Genomic DNA, 23580 nt, shown 5'->3' on the forward strand with positions numbered 1-23580 from the left:
TAGATTATTTCTGATGACAAGCAAAAGAAACCGAGAAGAACCGTTACTTGGCTAAACTTGTCTCTCCAATATTTTGAACTTGTTATACCAAGCTCAACCGCTAGATGTCAATGTACCATACGGTTTGGTTAAATGCGGCAAAATTACAGCACCTATTGAACAAACTGTTTATGTAATCAAATAAGCATACAACGAAATTCAACAAATCGTTTATTAAATACAATTATTATACAGTAAAATAATAATACAAATGAATATTAACATAAATAAACTTAATATAAATAGTTATATTACTAGACACTAGCCAAACACAAAGCGGAAGATAACTGGGGGTTAGGCGCGCACATGTCCGATGAAACGGTCTATAGAAAAATAGTAATACCGAGCCACACGTTTTACCTTTGGTTATTATAGCCAGAGGAAAATTAATTGGCTCAGAGGTTTCTCTTTTACAGCTGACAAAATTATAGTTCTCAGTTGTGTTTTAAGTATCAACTTAGAGCGCTTTTCTACCATCACGCCGAACCGTTCTAATCTCTAGTCGTTCTAGTCTGGAGACCGCATGCAGAGATGTTATAACTTAGTCACTTGTTTTACCAAGGCAGCATGTGACGCATTTTTGTTTACATTCTAAAGATTTCCGATATCAGCCGTGCGGTGGAAAATAAAACCATTTACGTACCGGCTAGCCCGGATCGGCACAGAGAGGAACAATTAAGCGACGAGAACGATTGGGCGCGATGGTGGAAAGTGTTTTTATTCCCAGAGGTTTCCTTAAAATAGAATAAATAAATATATAAACAAATGAGACAATTGTAACCAAAGAGTATGAAGATGTAAAATGAATGTAGATTGTATTGGTAAAATGTTATGGATTTGGGTAAATTTGATGAAGGATGTTTAGGTTCATGTTAAAATCATTAGATTGTATCTGTGAGATTTCTGGGTCTTTTTCTCAAGAGAAATATCTGAGATACTCAAAAGTTTGCTTTCCATTTAATCTTATCTATGTCTGAAGAACTGTAGTAATGTGTCATTTTAAAAGTTTTATTAATATGTTTGTGTCAGACCGTGTGTGCTTCAGGGTTATATGTGAATGTGTGAATAACCTGGTGTGTACAGCGTTTATGCTTCATGTGATTTAGTACACGCCATGTGTTTGTGAGCTGTTTGTTTTGAAGGAAGTAGCAATTTCTCCCTCAATTACACTGGGCTTGATTCTTCTCATTAGCAATTTCATGCTAACTTGACTAATCTTTTAAGCTGACGCGCCAGAGAGAAATGCCGCGGTTCTCCCATATTTAGCCAGTGCAAGTCTAAGACGGGATTTAATACAGAACCCTACTGTATTTGTGCTTTAGGGAAAGGTCACCCCAAAATAAATATCTGCCATCATTTATTCACTTTCATGTCGTTCAAAACCTTTATGACTTTCTTTCTTCTGTGGAGCAAAACAGAAGTTATTTTGTGAAATGTGTCAGTGGTTTTGTATAATACAATGGAAGTCAATTGGGGCCGATGTTGTTTGGTTTCCAGCGTTCCTCAAAATATCTTCTTTTGTTTTCTGCTAAATAAGTCACACCGGTTTGGAATGACATGAGGGAGAGTAACTGATGAAAAATCTTTTCATTTTTGGTTAAAGTATCTCTTAAAGGCTGTTCGGTCGCCCTAGTGAATCAGGCTCATACATAAAGTTCATACGATACAGAAGTGTGGAAACATTGAGCGCTATGTGAAATCAAATAGAGTTCAACCAGCGGGAAACCTTTGATTGATGCCTTTTAAAATATCATCCCCTCTCCCAAAAGAGGAGGGAGCATCCCAGTCAAATGTGTCAGCTTAAGAGTCAAAGTAGGTTGGTTGCCTGGCAACCCTAAACTACTAGCCATGAAAAGATGAGACTGTTATTGTATATTGATAATGTACTGTATGCGTTTCAGCCGGGGTGTGTGAACACAACAGAAGTGGACATAAAGAAATCATCCAGGATGAAAAACCCTCACAAAACGAGAAAGGTGCCTTATCTCATCCGACACCACGAAAACACATTAAACGTGCAGGAAATTCAGCATTTAATCACATCAACTCATCTTCTAATTTCCTTCAACATGTGAATGACTAAAGCTTCATTGCGCTCATCAAATCATTGAATCATCACCGTTGATAAATCAGTCAACTATTGAACTCGAATCACTCCACCAATAAGAGAGACTCAGAAAATCTACCAATCAAGAACTGTAAATGTGTCATCTGTAATCACATGGCCAGGCTTACATTTATGTAAATATGGTTGTAAATTATTCTGATGGTTTTCCGCAGTCTGTCTACGGCCTTCAAAATGACATTCGCAGCCACAGCCCGACACACACACCGGCCCCTGAGGCCAAGCAGCTAACCGTGGAAGAGCTTCAGGAACAGGTGATGTCTGATGAAAAATGAAAACGTACCGGTTAAAAACTGTAGGTTCTGACCTTTTTCTTTTGTCAGACTGTGATGTCATACTGATGCAAAATCTGACATACACAGTTAAGCAGCTCGGCTTCAATGAAAGCTGTTTTTGGACCTTCGAGTTCTGAATCTTATTGCAGAACATACATTTTCATACTACAGTGAAGAATCAATACCAACAACCCACTTTTATTCCTTTTTATTTTGTATTTTTATTTTGATCTGGTTCCCTCTAGTTTAAAATGTATTCGTTTTTTATTGTTTTTGTGTTTTTGGTTATTCATTCTAATGGTCAGTCTTGTGGCTGTATCAAATGTGCTCTATAAATAAATGAACTTTAAATTTGAGACGCCTGTTTAGAAATGTGAATTGTGTTGGGAGAATTTGGGAAGTTTATTTGTGGCTGTATTTTCCCATGTCTTGACATACACACACATCCTGACCATTATCATTATTGTCTTTCCAGATCAAGTATTGGCAATCACAGCTAGACAGACATCGATTGAAAATGTCCAAAGTTGCAGAGACGTAAGTGAGAGAGTCTTTGCTGCCATCGACCCAAAGGTCTTTATTATTCTACAGTTCTTAAACATTTTCTTATCGATCTCTTAAATAGTCTGTGTAAATATTAATCATGCTGACAAACATGTTTCTGTTTCTCGTCCTCAAATTAACTACCGAAGCGAGATCAATGCCTCTATATACGTACATCCCTTACCACTAAAAAATTAATGCAAAGTGAAAAAAACAGTTGGAACAATCGATCATAAAACAGCTGCAACAAGCAGTAACGGTAAATGTGAATGCGTATATAGATGCGAAAAAATTAAGAGACATTCCAAATTTTTATTTAATCAGCATTTCTAGATGTATTATGGCCATTCCAGTCCAATGTCTGTTGAATATCAACACAATCATACCTCAGGAGTGACAAAATGTCATTCAAAAGCAATGTGAAAGCCTGACAGCATGGCAGGACACATGAAAATCAAGGTTATCACATTAAAAACATATTTTTGAACTTTTCCTAAATACATGTGCAAATATCACTGTTGAAGTACTTAAAAGTGAATAAGAACTTGTTTTTTTTGCCCTATTTGAGGTCTGAAAATACAAAGCATCGTTTCTTATTTTAACCTGTTTCCTTTTCTGCAAATATAAACTTTTTTTTTTAATTTTGGAGAAATATTGTAAGTAGTTCACAGAATGAAACAAAAATTATAATTTACCTCAACATATACCTATAAATGGGGGGCACGGTGGCTTAGTGGTTAGCACGTTCGCCTCACACCTCCAGGGTTGGGGGTTCGATTCCCGCTTCCTACTTGTGTGTGTGGAGTTTGCATGTTCTCCCCGTGCCTCGGGGGTTTCCTCCGGGTACTCCGGTTTCCTCCCCTGGTCCAAAGACATGCTTGGTAGGTTGATTGGCATCTCTGGAAAAATTGTCCGTAGGGTGTGAGTGTGTGAGTGTGAGTGTGAGTGAATGAGTGAGTGTGTGTGCCCTGCGATGGCTTGGCACTCCATCCAGGGTGTATCCTGCCTTGATGCCCGATGACTCCTGAGATAGGCGCATGCTCCCTGTGACCCGAGGTAGTTCGGATAAGCGGTAGAAAATGGATGGATGGATGGATATACATATAAATAGTACATTTTGAAATGGTCTCATAATTTGTTCCTTTTTTGTGATATGTTCCTTTAATGTTACAGTAAGGTGTGCATATGTAATTTACTAACAAATCTTATCCATAAGTGCCTCCTCTCATCCCTTTTAACTCCAACTTGATATGTGTGATGATCTTGCAGTTTGTTGAGCTATACTGAGCAGTACTCAGACTATGACCCCTTCCTGTCCACTCCTGACCCCTCCAACCCCTGGATATCAGATGACACAACACTCTGGGAGATGGAGGCCAGGTTTGTTGGAAACACACACACCTGTGGACACAAGTATTAGAAGTAAAACATAATTTGGAAGATTTATTGGCCTTTTTGCTAGTTTACTTACACATTAACCATTATTATCATATTGTTTGCATGTTTAAGAGTATTTTCGCTGTGTATGTGTCTGTTTGACAGTAAGGAACCCGGTCAGACAAGAGTTAGACGCTGGGGCTTTGGTATTGATGAGGTCCTGAAAGATCCCGTTGGTCGAGAGCAGTTCCTCAAATTCCTGGAGTCAGAATTCAGCTCAGAAAACCTCAGGTATGTCCACGGTCCCCCACACGCCCCCTGTTGGTTCTGACACGTACTACACCACTGCCGGATGGTTCTTCCGACTAACCATCATCTTCATTTTTCATTCAAATTCTTCCTCAGGTTCTGGTTGGCAGTGCAGGAATTAAAGAGGAGGACGATTCGTGAGGTGCCATTGCGCGTGCAAGAGATCTGGGAGGAGTTTTTGGCTCCCGGAGCTCCAAGTGCCATCAACGTTGACTCAAAGAGTTACGATAAGACCACACAGAACGTCAAAGACCCGGGGCGGTATACTTTTGAGGATGCACAGGTGAATGTGTGATACTGAAAATGGATATAAATTAGGAGTTTCACTGACGTTGTCATGTTTTTAAATATGTAAATGTGTGTGTTTCACAGGAGCACATCTACAAGCTGATGAAAAGCGACTCTTACAGCCGTTTTATTAGATCCAGTGCCTACCAGGAGCTTCTGCAGGCTAAGAAAAAGGTAAATAATTTCTACCGATTTAAAGCGTGTACGAAGTATAGAAACAAAATGCATTTGTAACACAAAACTAGATGAATGCACGAGATAAAAATCGATCGAGACAGAACCTACTTCAATAAAACACTTGTCAGCTCGTTTTTTATTCTCCATTTTATGGTGTGTTGACTAAAGTTTGGAGGCATACAGGATCGCAGAACATCCTTCGAAAAGTTCACTCGTAATGTGGTAAGTGGTAGTGGCCCCACCCCCTCGATGACGGCTTACCTGACCAATCAGACACCAGCTCTGGTCAGATGAAGCTTTTATGGCGCTTTTTCCCGTCCCCAAACCTTGTGATGTCACGTTAAATCATGTCGTAACGACAAAATGTCTGTCGATTTCCGACAGGGTTAAGCAAGATCTTCACTTTTCTTTGTGTCTTTTTAAAGGAAGCATTTATCTGTCGTTTCTCTCTCTCTGCATGTCTCTGCATTTTGGTTTCCTGTTGAAACGGCTGCCAAAATGCCCACCTGTTTCTGTTTCTCTGTCTTGTCCACAGAAAAGTAAGAACTTGTTTTGAAGGAAAGCAATGCTTCCAGGTAACCCTGCTTCTCCTCAACCTGTCTGTGTGTTGTTCCTGATCACAGAGGATCAGAGTTGTCACTTTTTTTAACACGGCATGCTTTTTTTTTAACACGGCATGCATGTTACTGTCCTAAAACGCAAAATCTCATCTTTTGTCATTCTTTTTTCAGGGCAAATCTCTGATATCTAAGAGGCTGCCTGTTGTCGTCCAGTCTTGCTGAGCCTCAAACAATCCACCGAGGATGACGACACTATCATCTTCATCTATGTCGTCTGATTGGTCCAGACCCCAGACATACCTTGGAAACTGGACCAAATCACATGCATGTCGAAGAAGCTGAATTTTTACATCAGCTTCTACTTGCTACTTGCTAGTTTTAGTCTCGCAGACAGTTAGACATTATGGACTTTTGAGAAACGCAGCGATGTCTTTCAAAGGAGGAAAGAGGTCTTCTCTCCTCTACTGTCTGTCAGAACTGTAGACTGATCAAATGATGTCAAAATCAGAACATTTCATGTAAAAAAAATCACAATAAAATATAACAGTGTAGGCACAGTGTAAAAAAACGAGAAGCTTTAGACAGAGATGATCTCTTCCTATTCTCTTTCATCTCTTTTGAGTTGGTTTTATTACACTATAATGGATTTAGCACACGTTTGCTTATCGCACCTGTAAAGTCGCATGGGATATATCTGAACGCGACTGGCCGTGAAAAGTGTCTCATCAGTTTTTCTTTGTTGCCTCGCTCTGTTTATTTTTTTATACCATGTGTAAACACACTTTTACTTAAAGATGTAATAAAGTCCGTCCTTTATCTTAAAGTCAAGAATGGATTTCTGTTTACTGTCCTAATCGTTCAGCTAGAAGAGACCGGTCAGAGCTGTGATACGTTTGCTTTTAATAGATTTTGTAGTGCTCCCTCGGTGCTGCAGGTTTGAGTCTGGACAGGATCATGTCCTGATCCCATCACCACTTTCTCCCAAAGGACTTACAGTTGACTGTAAAGAAATACTACTGCAAGTACCTTTGTCTGGTTTTACTGTGAGGTTTTTAGCTTAATTATAATCATTTTATTTAACAAATGATATTATAAAAAATACTGATAGTTTAATATTTTAGATTCCATTTATGAAGTGTTTGCCTTCAACATTTTAGTAGACACCTACAGTATATAATTGTGGCAAAAAAAAAAAAACATGGTGAATTCCATGTAGGGGGACAAGCGGTGTATGTAGATAGAGATATCTCATTCTAAAAAGCATAACGCTTCATTATATAAGGTCTTTATACATCCCTGAACACGTAGTTATGTATACTACAGTATATTGCATTTCTGTCTAAAGAAAAATGACACACAGCACCTTTAAATGTTTTGATTAATAATAATAATAATAATAATAATAAAACAGCCAATGTGATCTCTGCATGGGAACTCAAATACTGTTTTAAATCCATCCCATAGTGAAATCTCGAGATACCGGTAGATAAATTGGCATAATTCCATTTGTTGCATTACATATATTTGCTTTTATACCAAAATGAGGAAAATACTAACGTGTAAGTGAACCTAAACATTTGAGCGGTAGTGTATATTATATTCTACATCAATTTTTACTTTCTCCCTTTCTATCATACAGCAAACAGATAGTTATGCTCTGTGTGGTGTCCTGCAGTTTGATGTGCTACAGTGAACCCCATTTAAAGCAACACGATACATTTTATGGCCTGATATTAATAAAAACAAGACGACCATTTCAATAAACTGAAGACGATTTTAACCAAAAAACATTGAGGAAACTGTCTATAGATATTTATGAACTAAAGTACATCATTAATTGCTGACTTGCTGTTGCATTTATGAGCACTAGAGGGCAATGACTTCATCCCTCGTGTTGCTCTCCTGAAGATTCTGAGGGGATATGGAGATTTTAGAGCATCACAAAGTCTTCAGGTCCAAACTAACCCCTGGAATGATCTAATGTCATCTAATGTATCTAACTACACGGTTACATTAGTCTTTAAAATTACATTATAACTCAAAAAAATGATTCATTGTGAAACATTGAAAACTAATATATTGTACGACAATTGAATTGTTCCTTATTATTTGAAACACATATTTTGAAATCTAATAATAATATAAACAGGTTTGGCTTTAGGGGTAGCATAAAGTAAATATCTTGCTATACAAAAAATCGTGTGTGTGTGATGATTGTCACTTATAGCTTTGTTGGTCTGTGTGTTTTATATAGAAAAGAGGAACAAAAGCATGCATGTTTTTCCTATTGTGGTTAAATGGAGATGAGTTCGAAACCACACAAACAACATAGTTGCAGGAAGAATGACAAAATAAGCAAAGAAAGCTAAAAAGCACGGTCAGTACCGTGAAACATCCAAAACCAAATTGAGATTTACGAGTGCACAAATGTGAAAGTCGATTAATTGTTTCTGTGACTTTAAGCTTTTGTCTTTTCAGGCCACATAACAGCTGCTTTAACTTGTCTTCATGTACTGTCAAAACTTATTTGAAAAATAATTTTTCATGTTTAAAGAGACACAAGGAAAGCCTTCGGGCGGGACCTCAATGAAGCCATAGCAAAACATTTTACAGATTGATCAATCATATACTTTTTTTCATATTAAATGAATAATGATAATGTGAAGTGTTGATGTTTTATCTATATTTAAAAGGATGTACGATAAAAACCGGCAACAGCGTTTGTGTTATCTTGTAGCAATCCAAAAGCAATTGGGTTAAGTCTGGGATGCAAACTCATGTGGGCTGCAACTCAGAGATGCAGAGAAAGTGAGCAGGAGAGAGAGAGTTTGAGGAGGAGAGACAATGTGTTTTCAGGACTGGATGATTAACGGTGGGCTTCAGGGGGAGGTATCAGAGAGTGCTAGACCAAAAGAAAGGGAGGGAAAGAGAGAGAGGTGTAGATCTGCAGAATCTGTTTGTGACTTGTGTGCAACTGATGATTTTCCTTCTGGTCTCTTCGCACTCACACGATTCTCTTTAGAGAGGCAGTGAGATGTGACAGTGAATCAGAGAGATGATGATTCAAAGACACACCAAGTCCAATTCAGTCGAACATAATGCGAGCTGGATGGCACACAAATGATTTAATCTGGGGAACTATGAGCCATAAAGTGTGACCTCTTCATTGTGGCCTCAACAAAACTGGAGTCAGGAACGGCTGGTGGAGACGCGGTAACGGCATAATTGGAGGAGAAATTTTCAGGAGCCCATACTGTAGCACATGTCTCATCCGTCTTATGGATATTCGGGTTTCCGTTCTATGCCTGGTGCTTTGAACCTTGGACGAGCTCTGACCCGCCACTTGACCTTTGACCTCTGAGTGAAGTCTTCGGGAAGACACCAACTCCAGATTGACAGGTAGGGGAAGATGGGGAAAGACCCTCACTTAAGAACTTGTGGTTTTGTGGATACGTGATATGGTTTTAAAATGTAATGTATATGTTTATGATATAATATTATTTGGGACCCTGTCTGTGAAATCTATGAAATTATCAACGTCAAAGTTTGACCTTATTAAGTAAATATCAAGGTGACTTTTCACAGAATGTTGTTTGATGTAGATTGGTTTAATGTAGAAAACTGCAAATCACAAAAAAATGAATATGCTTCTCAAAATCGACCTTCACCTGAGACAAAAGAACTACCCGAGGTAAACCTCTCACGGTTGTCACAAGTGATTTATAAAGACAGAATCTGATATGTTTGGATAATTTTCAAAGATACAGTTGATAAGACGGTTCTACTCGATTGTTAATGAACATGTGTCATGCAGTTCAGATGTTCGTGTGAAATGTCAAAAGCCCAATTTCGCTCTGAAAACAAGAGGTTCCCAAACATTCTTTACAATCTTCCTGTTAAATAGTTGTGGTTAAACATTCCTAACTTCCGCATTAGGCTCATGTTCTTTAGAAAACGTGTTTATTTTAATCAAAATAAAAGTTTTGCTGTTGTTATACAAGTCAAAGATCTCCAATAACTATAATAAATAGTTTCCTTTAAATTGCGCTGTTTTACAATACAAGTAGATTGTTGTGAGTTTATAATATGCCGCTTCATAATACAAAAGTGCCATAAACATAAAAAGAGCTGAAATAAAACCCAAAACTATTTATATTAGAGAACTGCTATTGAGAGATGATCACACATTGGATCACACATGGAAGACCCTGACAGTAAGTGTTTAATAATGGAAAGTGCTTCCTGCAGCTCAATGGTAAGAGCATTGCATTAACAACTCAAGGTTGTGGATTTAATCCCAGTGGATTGCACATACCGATGTATAAATGTATAGGATATTGCAATGCAAGTCGCTTTTGATAAGCGTCTGCCAAAAGCATAAATGTAAAATGTATGTGGATGAAAACCATCATCTAAGGTTGTGAAGCAAAACTGACTTCAGTCCTGCACATACTAGTGTGTTTGCGTGTGAAACGTTTGATCTGCATTTTAAAGAAGGACCTGGATCAGCTGTTACTCGGTTCAAAGTGGTGACTGCCCCCTCAGGGCGCATTAAACAAAGCGGATTTACCCCGACAGTCTATAATCGTCAAATTCATCCACATAAAACGGTACACAAATAATGTGTGTTTGATGTGTGCAGCTTGTGCTTTATTATCAGGACCAAAAGTCTCCACTCACCTGAAATGACCTACATTGCAGAGTTAGTTTGTCATAATTATAATTACCTTCAATTATTAGCAAAAGATGTAAACGGCATGTAATGATATGAATACAAGACTGCGTGTGTGCTTTACGGAGCTGAAAGCCAGACTCTGAACAGAAAGCACTGTTTGACGACAGCCATCATAAGTAAGTCAGTCATTGATACGCTTGAACTGTCTAACCACAGTTTAACCTCTGCTATGTATTGAAACACGAATCTGACCCAACAGTCCTCAACCACAGACATCTGAAGCACAGAGTTACCATCTCTCTGATATGTATCTGCACTCCCCGCTCTATATACCCATATTCCACATGGTGAAACTTCACACCATGGAAGGAGTTTATTTTGTACCTTCAGTATCCCAAATCTAATTTAGAGGCACTCATCTGGAGTTTGTAAACTTGCTTGTAAAATCCTGGTCCTGAAACGCATATTGTGTTAAGTATAAAATAACGCCGCTTAGGGGTAAAAAAAAAGTTTGACCTTAAGAGATGGTCTTGTCGTTGGATTTACGACACGTCGAGATTCCAGGGGCAACATTCAACAATTTTGTACATGATCTGCTCACGACTGATGTTTCTGTCCCACACTTTTTAGCATATATATAATTATGCCAAATAGTTCCTGTTTGGAAATGATGTTACAATTGCTCTCAGCTTTCCATCAAACGGACACCCAGCTGGGATATAAAAGTGTTCCTCTAATATAATCTGACTGGGTATCAAATGCACATGTACAATTTAAGTCTACGGGACAAGTGTAAGTCCATACCTTCCAATTCATTCTTTTGTTTCTATTTACAAACTGAGGACGCATACGACGACATCATTGCCACAGTCGATCTAGCTTAACTTGAATTTTAGCCAGAATATTCTAGTCCCAATTGTAATCCACACATCTGTCATACTGCCATGTTGGTCGGAACTGCACCCAAGTTTTTCACCTACTGTTGCGCTTATGGTTGAGTGACAATAAAGGGATTTGATTTGATTTAATGTGATTAATCAGAGAGGAGCGTTGCCTTACACACACTTGTCTGCCATCAGTATGTGACTGATGAATTTGAAGCTTTTGGGTTTGAGATGTAAACAAGCTTCTAAGGATGCATGTGTGTCTATAGGACTGTATTTAGAGTTTTGCTCAAAACAATATGTGATTCTAATTTAAAGTCGTACATGTTTCTCTGTCCAAGTTGTAAAGAAATGTACTTGTGGCAGGTAAATAATTACAGTGGTGATCAATTTCATAATTCACGTTTTTAAAGTGGATGTACGAGTGGAAGCTTTAGGATTTTAGATGTGTGACTTTTGTTTTGGGCTGGAGAATTCGTGGAAGTGTGAGGAACACTGGCTGTGGGTTTTGAAAGTGGTTGGTCAGACGCTGGTATCCCTTGCAGTGTTGGAGTGCCTGCTGGATTTGGCTAAATGAGAGATGCTGGTACTTGCGGTTTGGTTGTTTTACGCTACACTGATTCTCTAACATCATTCATTCAGCTGAAATAGTTTTTAGCAGCTGTATATGGCAGAAACAGAAAATGGAGAAAGGTTTTGGGGTAAAATATAATTTAGTCTGTCTTTTTCTCTCTTTCCTTGTGTCTGATTGTATAAGAATTACTGCTGCAAATTTACCTGATATACAGGAATGTGTACATATTTGCGACCCTGGACAACAAAACCAGTATTATGGGTCAATTTTTTGAAATTTCGATTTTTACATAAACAGAAATCGTATTTATTCAGCTTTCAGATTATGTATAAATCTCAGCCGGACAATATCTGGCTGAGATACAGTTTAAAACCCCAAAAATCCAAAATATTGAGAAAATATTTGTGATCCAGGGTCACATTTTACAAGGTGTCTGGTTCATGGAGATTTGAATGAATGTAGTAATTTTTGCTACATTTATTTTTTAAGCGCAATAAAATTTGATATTCAAAATCATGTCAAATTATCATAAAAAATGTGTCCAGTGTTGAGATAATGTCATGAACTACTCACTCTCTAGTTGGTCCACTTTCTAGTTAAACCTAAAGATATTTGGAAGAATGATTGTAGTAACCAAACAATTCTTGGACCTTATTGACTATAGTGGGAAAAACGACAATGGTAGTCAAAAGTGCCCCAGAACAGTTTCCTGTCCTACATTCTTCAAAATATCTTATTTGTGTTCAACAGCACAATACAATTATAAAGTAATTTTTCTTACTATGATAGTCGATGGGGTCCAAGAACTGTTTGGTGACAAGCATTCTTCCAAATACTGTATCTTTCTCTGTGTGCATCAGAATCAACTCAAAGGTGTGTAAATGATGACAGATTTATTTTTTGGGGTGAACTGTCCCTTTAAACATTTAATGGAAAATAGTAAGTCGAAGTGACTTTAAGCCAAAAAATTACAGTGTTGAAACAGAAATCATCGCATACATACTCATAGACAGCAAAAGGGAAGTTGTTGTGTTTATTTTCTTGTGTACGTTCCAACCAGACACTAGCCATTACCTCCAACCCCAAATTTTTCTCTGGGGAGATTTACGGCCATTCTATCTCTATTTCACTTTCCCTACCGTAATTCTAATTCAAGCAAACACAACATATCTGTCAAATCCCAGCATTCTCTGTTTCTTCACACCTAAGAGCAACCAGTAAACCGCACCCTCCGGTCACCCTGTGGTCATCGAAGTGGAGAGGACCCCAAGACTTGTAACCTTTCCACATCCTGATCTAATAACATTCATATGGTGCTTTCCCTACTGTTTATAGTCCCCAGCATATCTTGGCACCGGCATGAGCAAACCTCTCATTATTTAACCCTGTATCAGCAGAGACATGAAGTCAGCTTCCTAGTAACCTCATGGCGTCTGTAGCGGTCCCTTTTGATGGGCGGCCCTGTTTATTTGCATGCGCATTCTGGGACTGGTGTTAAAGTAAACAGCATTAATGGCTGACGGAGGGAGATACGGGTGATTAATCCATTCCTTTCTGCCACCATGTGAGTAAGTTTATTGTAGCTTTTGAACCAGACGGTTCTTGTTCGTCATTTAGATATGTAGATTAGATATTTGCGTATGACTAAAATTCTAAGCTATGTTTTATATATTGTGTAAAACTGCCAAATTATTTTTTACAAATATATAACTTCAATATTTGCTTGGTGCATATCAGATCTTCTCAATCAGGTCCTCAAGTTCATCTTCTTTAGAGCTGAACTAATGTAAATCTTCATTAAATCCAACCCAACGAGCCAGTTTTAGGCTTAAGTTATTACATTATTGTTTTCCTTGTGAAAGTTTCCCAACTTCACTTGTGGTTGACTCTTGCCTCGCTTTTATGATGTGTAAATGACGTAATGGTCCTTTCTAGTGTTGTTTAGCTCCCGGCTCTCAGTGGGCTCTTTAGATTGGTCTGTCCTGAAAAACATCCATATCCTTTAAACATTCTTGTGGGAGTTAACGGACACATCTGCGTCTTAAATACATCACATACAACCGTGGTTTTATCCTCAATTTACCCTGCGAATAAGATAAAAGAGGATGTTGGCCACGAGAAAGAGCGAGAACATGAAGGGAACATGCAACAGTGTTGGATGTAGAGTCAGAGGTTATCGATATTGAGGGTTATCTAAAGAGGGCGCCTTGATAAACGGGACTTTAGAGTCTTTGGACCAAAGACAGCTTTACATGTATCAGCATGACATAAATGCTCTGTGTTTTAAGAAACGACAGTGTATACACGACAAGTAAATAGCTAATAAACTATAATACACTGGATGAGGTCACTTGGACCAGTTTGTTTGAATACCGCACACACAGACTAAAATTTATTTTTCATCTTTTCTCAGGATGTTCTGGAAGCTGGCAGTACCTGCCATATTGGCATGGACCCTCTGCGTGACTACGGAAACCAAAAAGCCACGCCCACAGGGTTCCATCCCATCCCCCTACAAGCAAAAGGGCAACGATGTGTCTTCGCCGTCCCTCACACTTTCATCGTTGACCCAGCACACATCGCCGCGACGGCAGAAGGGTAAGCACGATGTGCTGTCGTCCAGTCGTGAAGCCCTGGTGGTCACCGAGCGAAAGTACCTGAAGAGCGACTGGTGCAAAACACAGCCGTTACGTCAAACTGTCAGTCTGGAGGGCTGTTTGAGCCGCACCATCATCAACCGCTTTTGCTACGGCCAGTGCAACTCTTTCTACATCCCCCGTCACCTGACGTCTCAAACGTCGTCGCAACGAAGTCGAAAAATGGCGCCCGTGCCTGACCACAACTCTTCATTTCAGTCTTGCGCCTTCTGCCGGCCGAGCCGAATAACAACGGTTACCGTACGGCTTCACTGTCCCGGCCTGCAGCCGCCGTACCGGCAACGAAAAGTACAGCGTATTAAGCAATGCAAATGCGTGTCTGTCAACGTCAGCGCTGCACATTGAGCGAGACGGCCATGTGTAACACAAGTATGTTGGACAAACTGAGTTCTGTTTTGACTGGGAAACGCAGCTAAATGGGAACTGCACAGTGAGTCAATTTGTGAGATTTATGCCAAAGACAACAGCTAATCAGAGTCTGGCCACTTTTAATATGTCCGGACTGTAGGCCTACCGCAGAATGCAAACCGGGAATGCCGAATTGCTGCCGAGCAGCGAAGAAAAGAAAGTTGGATTATTTTATACAGATTATACACAAAGAACATATAAACAAAGCAGATGAATTGAAGTATAAGAATGAAACTTTCAAATGTTTTTTATTATTATAAATGAACGTTTATTATATTGACCTTTTATTCTGTTGGTTTAGGCCTATATGTTTGACCTCTGTCCAACCTTGAAAGCCTGTCCCCACTGAGGGTGTATCCCAGTATTTCTGTATTCTGCTTCATCTCAGCAGAGCTGGTTTTAAATTGGCCTTGATACCTGAGTGCAGTAGAAATGTTTAACTACCATTTATCTTGTCTTGCTTATCCAGCCACTATATGTGAGTGCTGATGAAGTACAGAAACAGACGAATGGATGGGTGACTGTGGACCTTATCAACCGAAAGGGGGTTCACTATATTTTGACTAAGTGCAGACAGTTAACGGGGGCTTAACGTAATTTTGACTTGCCTCTAATAGAAATGCTGGCATTGGTTTAATTTCATCTGATATAAAGTTCTTTGATGTATTTTGACCATTTATGTACAGAGTTTCATTTCTTGGGGTTTTATGATCATTCATAATGTGCACAATGTAAAATATTTACCTTAAAGTCTATCAGACACATGTAATGACAATATTTAACAAAACAGCTACATTGTGTAGATCAGTGGTTCTCAACTCCAGTCCTCAGGCCCCCCCTGACAGAATACTTTGGATTTCTCCCTATTGAACACCTGAACAAGTTAATGAGATAATGAAGTGATGATTGATCAATAATGATGAACAGGTGATGTTAATCGCTGAAGAAAATATCATAAGTAAGTTCAAAAACCATAATAATGTTTCCTTTAGTGGGGCTCTTACCCTTGATTTATTTTTTATATCAGCTGTTATAGTGTGTTTCTGAACAGCCATACAAAAGACAAAATTGTTGGAATGAAACCTTCTTAAATTGTTATAAGACAGATACAAATAAGGGGGATTTAAGTCTGACAAATATCGTGACACACCAAAAATCAACCAACATTTTCACAGCTATAACCAATACCAGGACGAAATAATTTTGTCTTTTGTCAGGCTCTTATAAATATGCTTCAGAAACAAACTATTTCAGCTAGCAAAAAATTTAACATAATAAATCAAGGGTAAGAGCCACAGTTAAAGAAAGCTCAACACTATTATGGTTTTTATTCTAGGGATTGTGTTTGTTAACATCACCTGTTCATCATTAATGAATCAATCATCACTTCATTATCTCATTAACTTCTTCAGGTGTTCAATAGGGAGACAACCAAAGTATTCTGTCAGGGGGGGCCTGAGGACTGGAGTTGAGAACCACTGGTGTAGATAATGGAATTTTGTGACAGATCAAGAACATGTATGAATATAAAATATATAATGATTAAGTCTTTGAAAAATAAAATTTATTATTTCACACTGTTATGTTTCATTTTTTAATGTTTGCTATGTGACCATAGTTGTTGTCATAAATTACTTTAAAAATTATAGTATTACTCAGACACGACAGCTGCTACAAGGTTATTACTTTCCTGTAACACGTTGTAACAGTATCAAGATCATAGCAGCGATAACGGACAGAATCAACACAGTAATAAGCTCTAACAAAAATACAGAGCTGTCAATTTAGGCTACATCTTAAAGGTAAATGTACAACGGTTACGATTGACAGCTGTTGTACACAGATCATACGGAAATGGTGTAATGTACATAAAAACTAGTTATGATGTTTGCAAATGTTTTGTTTATAATCCATTAAACACTTGAAAAATATAATGGAGGATGAATGATCTGTGGTGGATACACACAATAAAAATTAAGTTAAAAATTTTTCTGATCACACACACCTTCACAAAGCAAAAGAGAGTGGCCTTTAATTTTGCCTTTTCAACAATTTTCTAAAATAATTTTAGAATAGGACGTTTTTATTATTTTACAAAGAACTCCTTCAGGACTTTATGACCCAGAGACTGATGTCTCTGCATATTCAGTTATAGATTGAGTATTATATTAAATGCTTTGGTGATATTTCCAAGTCAAATTCCTCATTCGTGGTGATGCAAAGAATCTGTGCCTGCACAGAATTCTTGTGTAATTTTTCAAAAACTTGAGCATGTGCTTTTGTCTATGTGACTTCATTATTTTTTAGTTTTATCACTTAAGCTTTGATTGTCTTTATATAGAACTATTATATAGCATAACATTTAAAAAGTGTTAATATAAACACATCCATTTTCAGAGTGTTCATACAGAAATAGACTAAATCTAACCATCTTCGTATTAATGTAACAAAAACACAACACCTTATGTCAAGCTGGAACACGCTGAATAAACTATACAATAAATGTATGAATAATGGACCACAGGGGGGTTGTTGCGATTTGGAAGCATAGAAATTCACATCTTCTGTCCCAACTTGGCTTTCTGAAAGGCACAGGGGAAATAGATTAGATTTTATAATAATTCAGTTTTTAAAAGTTTTTTAATGTTTAATATGACTGAAAAACATCTAATGAGATGTCTAAGTCGAGTATACTGTATGTGTACAGCAAACTTAAGACAATTATTTTTTTAAACGCTTACTATTCCTGTTGCATGTTTTGGTTTTGTGTTGTAAGTAGCTTTTTCGCGTGCCTGTCTGAATGTCTCCTCTGCCGCCTTCAACCTAAAACACACATTTACGCTCAAAATTAGATCAGGCAATATTACCGCAGACGTGACCCTGAGAGGACAAAATTTACTCGCCTTTCCTGCAGCAGGCATTTATTCTCCCTCTTCCACAATTCCTTAAAATCTGAGGAAAACTCGTGCCACACTGTAAAAAATGTGTTGGGTGAAACCTCTTTCTCTCCTCCCTTAGGCCTGACTGAGAAAAAGACGCTGAGCTCCAGAAAGCTGGAAAGCATTCAGAGAAAAGCATGACATAATGAAGAAAATAAGATTAGAAAGTTTACACTGAGGAATTGTGGAATTGATCGTCTTACTTCAAGCATGTGAAACGTGAAATTTTAGCTCACGCAAAATAATGCTCTCACATAAAGAATGACAAGCGTAATTTCTTTTGCCTGCAGCAATCTTTTGGCATGCATACGTCTAGTACTTGAAAGTAACTGCAGGCATGAGCTACATTTTAGACAATAAACAAAGGCTTTTAAAATAAATTAACTTGTCATAAGAGCCAAGCTTTTATAAACTGGGCCCTTTGTAAAAAAGCAATCTACTCGGTGTCAATCAATCTCAGAGAATTGTGTTATTAGAACCAGAAAGCAGTGTATAACACAGGCAGAAAAAGAGACGGATGAATGGATGCTAATGCACAGACACATACTCCGAGGAGACATAACCAAAATGACAAGGAACCTGGCACGATTAACCCATAAGACGACTTACATCCTCTGCGTCTCCGCGAGCTGTTTTTCCTGGAGTTCAAGTTCTGCTTTAGCTGTGTGAATAATAATAGACATTGTCAAAATGAGTCGATTGCTTTACTTCTAAAATATGTATTTGTACTGCTTGTCAGTGTATGACGTAGGTTATCACAGAAAGGTTAATAGAGGATTGTTATTTCAATGCTGAACAATCATTTACCCCATAATGTGAAATATTTTGTTCGTCATGTTGAAATATTTACTGTCATGCAAACATTTTTTTTTCATAAGCTTTGATGACAGGATGACAGGCCACACAAAAAATTGAAAAACAAAATCTGTCATCATTTACTCTCTTGCCCTCACGTCTCACAAGAGCCATGTTCTTCCTCGAAACACAAAAGAAGATCTGTATTGCACAATGTCCAACTGCTGTTTTCCGTTCGACAAAAGTGAATATGGCAATAGTTTCAACGAATGCACAAAATCTATTGCAACGTGTCAAAAAGTATTATTATGATACGTTTAAGATGCTTTTCTATAGTTTGGCTTGACAGTCCCTGATCCGCCTCCATTAACATTATTTAGAAGGTAAAATATCTCTGAAAGAGGATGAGCAGGTCTCTAAAGTCATTATCTGTAATGTCACTTCATTTACTTCCATCTCAAATGCTTGCAGAGTCCCCTGTGATCCGCTAAGAAATGGACTCAAGACCCCAGTGTCTTAACGTTTTTAATATGACTTGATAAATGTTCTATTCAACCCAAGAGTCCACAGCACACAAATCAACTCTGGTGTCTGTGGCCAACGGGTAGAACTGTAAACAGAGTTGTAAAGCTAACTAAATGAATTGTGTATGGATATAGTACTACAATAAAGATAAATACTTTGTTTGATCATTAAAGGCACTCATCGCTATCGCTATTACCATTGCTTATAGAGGAAGGGTTCAGACATACTTGACAGATTACGACTAGTCGGATAGACGTGACAGAAGATGAAAGTCTGATTGAGACTTGGTGGTAGACTGCTTTGACTTGAGCTAGTAACCATAGCTATCTCCAAGCAGCCAGCTAAGACATAGCATTGTGATGTTACACAGGCAAACACCTCTAATATTGCCGTCAGAAAATGTATAAATCAAGTTTTCTCTCCCTTTTGAGTCATAGTGTCAGCAGATAAAAGGACAATATACTTGTAAATAGTAATACTATACAATATTTTTCATACACTAACAGGGTTCACCTGGTTGCAATTCTATATTTTTTCCCTATCTACCTGTTAAAAGCATGTCAACTTTATTTTGACTACGGTAAATAGATTATCACATTGGCTCTGTGTCCAGGGCCGTGGAAACGGTTCTCCGTTTTGAAAAGAAAAACGGTAGAGATATAATGACCGTAGACCAAACAGCGCAGCATCAGTCATTCTCTCTCTCTCTTACACACTTCTCACTCACTTTGTCTTCCTTTCTGTAATTAATTTCATGGTCTGAAAAATAAACAGTAGTGGTTGACGCACTGGAGCCAGAGACGGTTTCTCTCCTGGAGTTTCAAAATGGTACAAATAACAAAAAATAATGGCAGCTATTTTTTCCTATACCAGTTCTGTCTGTTTGCTCTAACTGGAGGCAGTATGGTGGGACGGGGATGATTGAGGGGGGTCTTTCCATGGTCATGTCACCCATTTGAGAGCCGGAGATCCAGGCGGAGGAGACCCATGAGTCTCCAGATCAAAGCGGCTGAGATGAGGAGGGGGACGTTTGGTGAGGACCCCACCCTGCTACCCCTGCCGCCAGAGCACATGTGGGTTTTGTTATGAGGACCAATTTGAATACAAAGACAGAGAGTGAGAGCGAGAGAGAGAGAGAAAGAGAGAGAGAGCAACACATAGCATTAGAGAGAAAGTGTATTTGAAGCATGGGTGTGTGATGGAAATGAGAAGTAGTGCCTTCATTGTGTAGTTTAATGTAAATACATATTCCGGTTTCATTTGATGTTTACAATGTGTCCAGGCTAATGATTAAAGGGATAGTTCTCCAAAAAAGAGAATTCTTTCATAATTTTCATTTTCTAAGGTTACTCCGAACCTGTATTACTTTCTTATGCACAAAACATAAAAGATATTTTGAAGAACGCTGGCAACCAAACTACACTGGCCCCCATTGACTTCCATTGTATGGACAAAACAACTGAGAGATTTCTTGATATATGTTGTGTTCCACAGACGAAAAAGTTATATATAGGATTTGAATGACACGAGGATTAATAAATGATGACAGATTTTTTTTTTCAATCAGTCCACCTGTTTTCCTACACTGTGGGATAGTGTTATTTTAGAAGGAAAAGTATTTGGTATTGTCTTTTGCTCCATTGCTCAACAGGAGAATAACCACTGATCTAAGAATGAAATAAGAATGAGATTGAAAAAGAAGGGTATGTTTACATCAGCTTTAAGAAGAGAGATGTAAGAATGAGGTTAAACAAGGTAATTGAAGATTATTGGAGTGAAGCACAGAACGAAGTCAGTGAAATACAGTAGAGGATACAGTGCCAACAGAATAAATCTTCAATACTCCTTTTAGCCCACAGACAGATCAGGTAGGTTGACTCAGACATACCAACCAAAGAATATAAATTTGAACCGACAGCATATGAAACACAAAGACAAATAAAAGGAGCTGGAGAACAGAACGTAAATAAACAAGATGATTTCCACAGTGTCCAGAACGAGAAATGAGCGATGTATTATGTCAAATTGGAATATGATTAAAATGATTGAACGTGATGAAATCTCTCACTTTTCATGTCACCAGCTTTACAAAAATTATGTTAACCAGGTCAGATCATTTTTCCAGAATGTATGGTGTGTTAAAATGTCACTTCTAACATATATGTTAGTCCTGAAAACACAATGGTAGTCAAAAGTGACCCAGAACTGTTTGCCGACCTATACTCTTCGAAATGTCTTCTTAAGTGTTTGACAAAACAACAAAAAAGTTAAATTTTTCCTACTATCGGGGTCAAAATCTGTCAGGTTATAAGCATTTTTCCAAATATCTTTCTCTGTGTTCATCAGAACAAAGAAATTTATACAGATTTGGAGTAAATGATGACAGAATTACTTTAAGCCCTGTCTGGAAAACCGGCCTATTGAGTTCTCAGCATTAAATCTCTGCTGACACATGATCACTGTACATCTTTGTGTGCGTTGTTTCTTACCTCGAGTTAGAAATTCTTTCATTTTGCCCTTAAAAGGCTGCAGGTACTGCTCAGATGACACATTACACACCTTCTCGGTTTCTGCTGAACAAGCTGTAAAATAAAGCAGAGAACGGATGAACACATGCAAAAAAAGCTCAGCAACTGCAGAATATGACCTGACGCTCTTCATGTTAAAGGTCCAGTGAATGAAATTTCGTGGCATCTAGCGAATTTGCAACCAAAGGCTCACTCCACCCCTCCCTTTTGAAGCACTAAGGGGGCTGACACAGGACTAAGATGCCGTCACGTGTTTGCTTTTGTTGGCAGAGGAGATAATGTATTTACGAGACATGCTCTGTAGAGCAGTTTGTACGTTTAGGGCTACTGTAGAAACAACATGGCGAATACCATGCAAGGGGACCCGTGGAATATGTACATAGAAATTGCTCATTCTAAGGAGATAGAAACATAACGCTTCATAATGAAAGGTCTTTATACACCTATGAAGACATAGCTATGTATATTATATTACATTTCTGTAAATAAATCCTCTAAAAACATCTGACTTTGACAAAAATGCTTACACCAGCATGGAAATTCACGTCATCTAAACTACACATTCAATGACCTCCTGAAATCTCCAATCCTCCCTTTTACTTCGTACATTATCAGCTTGTAGAAACGTAGTGCTACGGTATCTGTGACCTGTGCTAAAGGATACTTAATAATGAATCCCCTCATGAACCTTTCCTTGCCGGTCTTGTTCATCGTACGCTTGGAGTCCTACAGAAGCCTGTGGGAGGTTTCACTGTGTCATAATGTACAGATAAACTCTGTGACGGATGACGCCCTAGCATGCCAATCAGCTCACTGCAAACACACATGCTAATGCTTCAACCAGCTGCATGGCAAGGAACTGCTGGGTCACCTCGATCGCATAACTCAGTGCCACTTCCAGCTGTCAGCGTCAAACATCTGTTTTACAGCTTAGCCTAGCTTGCTAATGTAGTGATGATCCATTTATTGTATGAACTTGGCGTTGTCGGCCGCGCTAGGAGAGAAGCCATGCTTATTGGACCACGGGGAGACTTTAGGGATGCGAACTGAGGATTCAGAGAAACACAGAACATTGCCAGAGGAGAAATATTTGCCTGTGTTAAACAAACCAAGGCCTGATTCGTTCAACAGGTGTACGCCAAAGTGATTTAGCGGAGCGTTCGGTACAAGCTCTGAGAAAGCGCATTCACAATATATAAGCCATGTGGATAGCGGGCCTCACTAATATGCTCTTGAAAGATTAACAATGCAAATATTCAACTTGGGATTTAAACACTGAGGCACAGAAACACGGCTAACAGCGAGGGCAAAGCTAATAGGCTGTGTAGTAATGCATCAAAACCCTCCCATCCATCCTTCAATCACGATTTCCATGAACCGAAAACAAATCCATCTGATCTGACAGGCTTTAGTAGATTCGACCTACTTACAATGGCAAGGCGTGTGTTATTTGTGAGCGTGGTAGACATTTTCACCCTGTATAAATGATTCATTGTAAATGTGTTTTTGATGCCGGGTAGTGTTCTAAATCGACCACATCAGCATCCACGGGTGTTTTTTCAAGTAGCTGAACAAGCCAAACATACTGACAGTGGAATGCGAGCGTTTCTACATCTGTGTGTGTGTGTTTATTGTGTTGGCAATGAAACCATTTTCGGGGATTTAAACGCGGCTTTGAGCATGTAATCGGATTCTTACACCTCATTCACACTCTGCCCTGAGCTTAAGCTCGGTTGTACAACCTTTGACTTGTAGCTCAAAGCTGAACCAATTTCACTGACCTCCTGAGAACACTGATAAATTGCTTCACCGGTCAACAAGAAAAGCGGATAGTTTTTAAGGCCATTTAAGGACCTTACCCGCAAGTCTTTCTTCAAAAACGACAGAATATAACACAAGGCC

The 23580-nt window shown here is 38.5% G+C and overlaps 3 protein-coding genes across 6 annotated transcripts in view; 2 read left to right on the forward strand and 1 right to left on the reverse strand.

Moving 5' to 3' along the window:
- rgs7a (regulator of G protein signaling 7a) overlaps positions 1-6511 on the forward strand; it is a 42349-nt gene extending 35838 nt beyond the window's left edge. The window contains exons 10-18 of one of the 2 annotated variants that reach the window (XM_056767274.1): positions 1941-2015; positions 2320-2418; positions 2915-2976; positions 4252-4362; positions 4525-4650; positions 4765-4951; positions 5041-5130; positions 5669-5708; positions 5865-6511. In XM_056767274.1, coding sequence (XP_056623252.1) covers positions 1941-2015; positions 2320-2418; positions 2915-2976; positions 4252-4362; positions 4525-4650; positions 4765-4951; positions 5041-5130; positions 5669-5689 — 771 coding nt within the window. In that variant the 3' untranslated portion in view covers positions 5690-5708; positions 5865-6511. Of the gene's footprint in view, positions 1-1940; positions 2016-2319; positions 2419-2914; positions 2977-4251; positions 4363-4524; positions 4651-4764; positions 4952-5040; positions 5709-5864 lie in introns of both variants that reach the window. The other variant, XR_008909095.1, reaches the window with a different exon arrangement.
- Positions 6512-8648: 2137 nt separating this feature from the next.
- Positions 8649-15673, forward strand: grem2a (gremlin 2, DAN family BMP antagonist a). 2 transcript variants are annotated; one of them, XM_056768169.1, is made up of 2 exons: positions 8649-9092; positions 14240-15673. In XM_056768169.1, the coding sequence occupies exon 2, from the start codon at positions 14241-14243 to the stop codon at positions 14826-14828; it is 588 nt and encodes a 195-aa protein (XP_056624147.1). In that variant the 5' UTR covers positions 8649-9092; position 14240; the 3' UTR covers positions 14829-15673. The 2 variants fall into 2 exon arrangements, with proteins under 2 accessions (XP_056624147.1, XP_056624148.1); XM_056768170.1 differs by lacking the exon at positions 8649-9092 and adding an exon at positions 13273-13394.
- Positions 15674-16471: 798 nt separating this feature from the next.
- fmn2a (formin 2a) overlaps positions 16472-23580 on the reverse strand; it is a 31569-nt gene continuing 24460 nt past the window's right edge. For both annotated transcript variants that reach the window (XM_056768798.1, XM_056768797.1), the window contains exons 13-17: positions 21640-21732; positions 18440-18491; positions 17795-17944; positions 17633-17714; positions 16472-17473 (exon numbers count right to left, since the gene is read on the reverse strand). In XM_056768798.1, coding sequence (XP_056624776.1) covers positions 17447-17473; positions 17633-17714; positions 17795-17944; positions 18440-18491; positions 21640-21732 — 404 coding nt within the window. In that variant the 3' untranslated portion in view covers positions 16472-17446. The remainder of the gene's footprint in view (positions 17474-17632; positions 17715-17794; positions 17945-18439; positions 18492-21639; positions 21733-23580) is intronic.

The sequence above is a fragment of the Triplophysa dalaica genome, chromosome 15 (assembly GCF_015846415.1).
Source record: "Triplophysa dalaica isolate WHDGS20190420 chromosome 15, ASM1584641v1, whole genome shotgun sequence".
Classification (NCBI taxonomy): Eukaryota; Metazoa; Chordata; class Actinopteri; order Cypriniformes; family Nemacheilidae; genus Triplophysa; species Triplophysa dalaica.

Coding starts and splice junctions, on each gene's coding strand:
- grem2a (XM_056768169.1), top strand. CDS start 14,241: ATGTTCTGGAAGCTGGCAGTACCTGCCATATTGGCATGGACCCTCTGC.